Source organism: Pygoscelis adeliae, unplaced genomic scaffold, assembly GCF_000699105.1.
Source record: "Pygoscelis adeliae isolate BGI_AS28 unplaced genomic scaffold, ASM69910v1 Scaffold56, whole genome shotgun sequence".
NCBI lineage: Eukaryota > Metazoa > Chordata > Aves > Sphenisciformes > Spheniscidae > Pygoscelis > Pygoscelis adeliae.
In genome coordinates this window covers 771,822-774,991 of record NW_008824944.1, presented here as the reverse complement: position 1 = coordinate 774,991, position 3,170 = coordinate 771,822, and the positions used below count along the sequence as shown (strand labels likewise).

The 3,170-nt window shown below is 44.7% G+C and overlaps 1 protein-coding gene across 1 annotated transcript in view; it reads right to left on the bottom strand.

The window, feature by feature from the left end:
* The window catches only part of DCT (dopachrome tautomerase), a 20,024-nt gene that overhangs the window by 3,759 nt on the left and 13,095 nt on the right, over nucleotides 1-3,170 (bottom strand). The window contains exons 5-6 of the mRNA XM_009325569.1: nucleotides 152-331; nucleotides 1-46 (exon numbers count right to left, since the gene is read on the bottom strand). Coding sequence (XP_009323844.1) covers nucleotides 1-46; nucleotides 152-331 — 226 coding nt within the window. The remainder of the gene's footprint in view (nucleotides 47-151; nucleotides 332-3,170) is intronic.

Genomic DNA, 3,170 nt, shown 5'->3' with positions numbered 1-3,170 from the left:
CGAGTTAAGGACTCCACCTGGTTTATCGAAGCCCTCCAGCGCGTTCCTGTGGGTGGGTAAAAGCAGCATCAAGTAACCATATTTTGCTCACAAACGCGCACATAAAGAAAGCCCGCGACCCAGCCGGCTCCGGAGGAGCTGAGGGACAAACCTGAAACTGAAACTGGAATTGCGGAAAAAGGGGGGGCTGTCGAACTCCTGCAGGGAAAGGCACCTCCTGACGTCCTCCACAGTGGGCAGCTGCTCGCTGGAGACCCCGGGCGGCCTCCGCCGCAGCGGTCCTTCATCACTCCCGTTGCACAGCGTGACCAGGCGGTTGTAGTCATCCAAGCTGAGTGAGAAACAGAAAGAGGCACAAGTTAGAAGGTGATGATGCCTTGGCGTTTTCTCCTGTGATATAAAAGAGGCCTCGGCTGTACATGATTCTATGATTCTATGATTCTATGATTCTATGATATACAGGGAGAGAAAGAGGGAAGGAGGAGGAGAAAAACAGTGTAACACTTGTGAAAAAATTCTGTGAATGTGTAAAATGAAACAGCATTTTCAGAAACTCCTGAAATAAACAAAAGCCCTTCTCTGTTTGACCTTGGCAAGGCAAAAGTTTAGTCATTTCAGTTTTCAAGAAAAAACAAAACCCTATTTATCTTGGAGAAAAAGTAGGGGCAAGACTTAAAGCCAACTTGGCGCCTAAAGCTAGAAGTTCAAGTAGTTCTTTAGGTACCCAGAGAAAGAGACTCTTCTGAAAAGCCCTGAGCTCTCGGTACCTCTGTCTGACTGACTGCACGCTGCCCCGGAGCTGACAGAAGAAGGTTTTATAAGTATTGTATCCAGCAACATCTTATGTCGTAGCGCCCCAATCCTGCACGTCAAAGCCCTGCCTTCACCCGAATCAGCATACGCCCACAGACAGCTGGCAGCAAGCACGGGGCTGTCTCTGTGCTGTTTTCCATGTGAAATCTCAGCCGCTTTGAAGTCAATCCCCAAACTGCACTAAATATATCAGGGTTAAGATCTCACCCAATACAAGGGAACAGATTTTTCAGCCTGTCTCTAGCTTCCTATATGCCAAAACAGTTTTCTGTTTCTGCTGCCAAAATCAGTTGGGTGTTTGTTACAGAGAACCAACACGCAGGCATTCCTTCTTTAAAAAGTACTTGCCAATCTGCAAACTCTTCAGACTTTTGGCAGCCTCAAATTGGCTGAATCGACTAAAATCCTCTTTAGGGTTTTAAAGAATCATCTTTAAAAAATATACTTCCATAATACCAGGGGGGAAAGTTTACATAGCACCATCTACACGCAAACCGACCGTGATTCCCAGTTTTAAAAGACGCCTTGGCTCTTTTCCTGCCGCTCACTCACACTGAGAGAGCAGCCCGCGCTGTCAATACTGAATGAAAGCAAGGTTTGGTCGGTATGGAAGCTTGCCCTAGATATTCTCGTACCTGTTACAAACTATTTGCCACCGGGAGAACCTGGAGCTCAGGCTGATCAGCCCCGGGTCATCCGGCCGCGATGCTCCGAAGAGCTGGTCCGTGCAAACATCGCACTCGTTTCTACCAGTGGCGAAGTTCCAGTAGGGCAGCGCGAAGGAGTCGTTGCCCATCAGTCGCTGCAATGGACAGAAACGCATTAGCAGGGAATCACCTTCGAAGGAAGGAGAAAGAAAGGGACCTCCTGCAAGTTGTTTCACTGGACATTCTGCTTTTCATTCCACATTTCAACTACACACACTTCACAGTGCTGCTCCAACTTGTTTCAAAAGATTGGGGCGTTAAGTCCATCCTAGCAAAGACATTGTCACTAGTTACTCTACTGTTGGCCTGCACTTCTTTTGGCCATGTTAGGCTTTCTACCAACTCAGAGACCAGGCAGGAGTGCAGGAGCAGAGATGAATCGAGCCTTAAGGAATAAGAGGCATTCTGAGTGGGTAATGGGTAAAATTGTGCATGCGGTTTGCTTTCACTCCAGAAAGGCTAGCCCTGGGGAAGAATCTGAATTTGTATTAATAGAGGAATACAGTGCATTTGCTTGTGCTTGCTTGTTAGATACGATTTCACACAAGCAAGATCCTGCAGCTATTTTGATACCAACCATTTTCATTAGAGATCTGCAAGGCTGAAATACAGTAACATTGCCAATGTAGAAGTAATGCAAATGGAAATGAGTCAATGCTTCGGCAACTGACTGTCGGGCACGTTAACATATATTTCTTTAAAAGATGTATTGCTAAATATATGCATGTATTATATGTATAGCATGGCACGTTTAAAGGGGGTAATATTTAGAGTTGCTTTTGTTAGGAGGGTATCTTCAACATCAGCAGACAGTATCTGTTACCAAGTTTTACATGTAGGTGTTGCTTTGATTTTATTAATAAATACTGTTAATTCACATCTTCTGTCCTCTGTTGTGGAGATGAAGAAAAAAATCTCCATGATAACCTTCACATCATTGTTCACAGTGAGAAACTGTTCAGTCCTCAGTATCTTGAAAGCACTAATTTCACTTTAAACAAAAAAGGATCAATGAGCAAACACTCCTGGGAGTTTGGGTAAGAATCTATCCTAGGAAATAGCTTGCCCTTGGTTGGCTCAACAAAGTCACATAGCAAAAGAGAGAAGCTGCATGAGGAAAGGGAAAGGCTGTTCAGCTAACCTGCAGGTCTCTCTCCAGCAACAGCAAATGGTACCTATGCCAAGTAACAAAGGCAGGTCCTTGATGGGAGAAATCAATACCTGTGAAGGGGCGGCCAGGTCCTACAAAGGAAAGATAAAATAAGCACTTAGGCAATAAATGAGGCTCGAGAGAAAGAGAGCACCTTCTTCTATTGCCTGGAGTGGAGTTAAACAAAAACCTGCAGCTCTGCACCTGTTGAAAGAGTGCACACATCAGAAGCTACAACACTTACATGGGACAAGTGAAACCAGCTCCTCTGTGGATGTTGGCTTTGCTGCTTCTCAAAACTTCACATTCCCCCAAAAGTTGGATATTGTGAAGATTTCTTATGACATTAGTGGATTTTGGTTTTAAGAAGCAGTCTTATTGTCTAAAATCTTAGCTCCTTGTTTATATGTACCATATTATCTCATTCTCTTGCTCAGTGGCAGGACTTACACCGTGTATCTATCAAGAGAACCTCAGCATTTTCCATAACCTGCCAACAG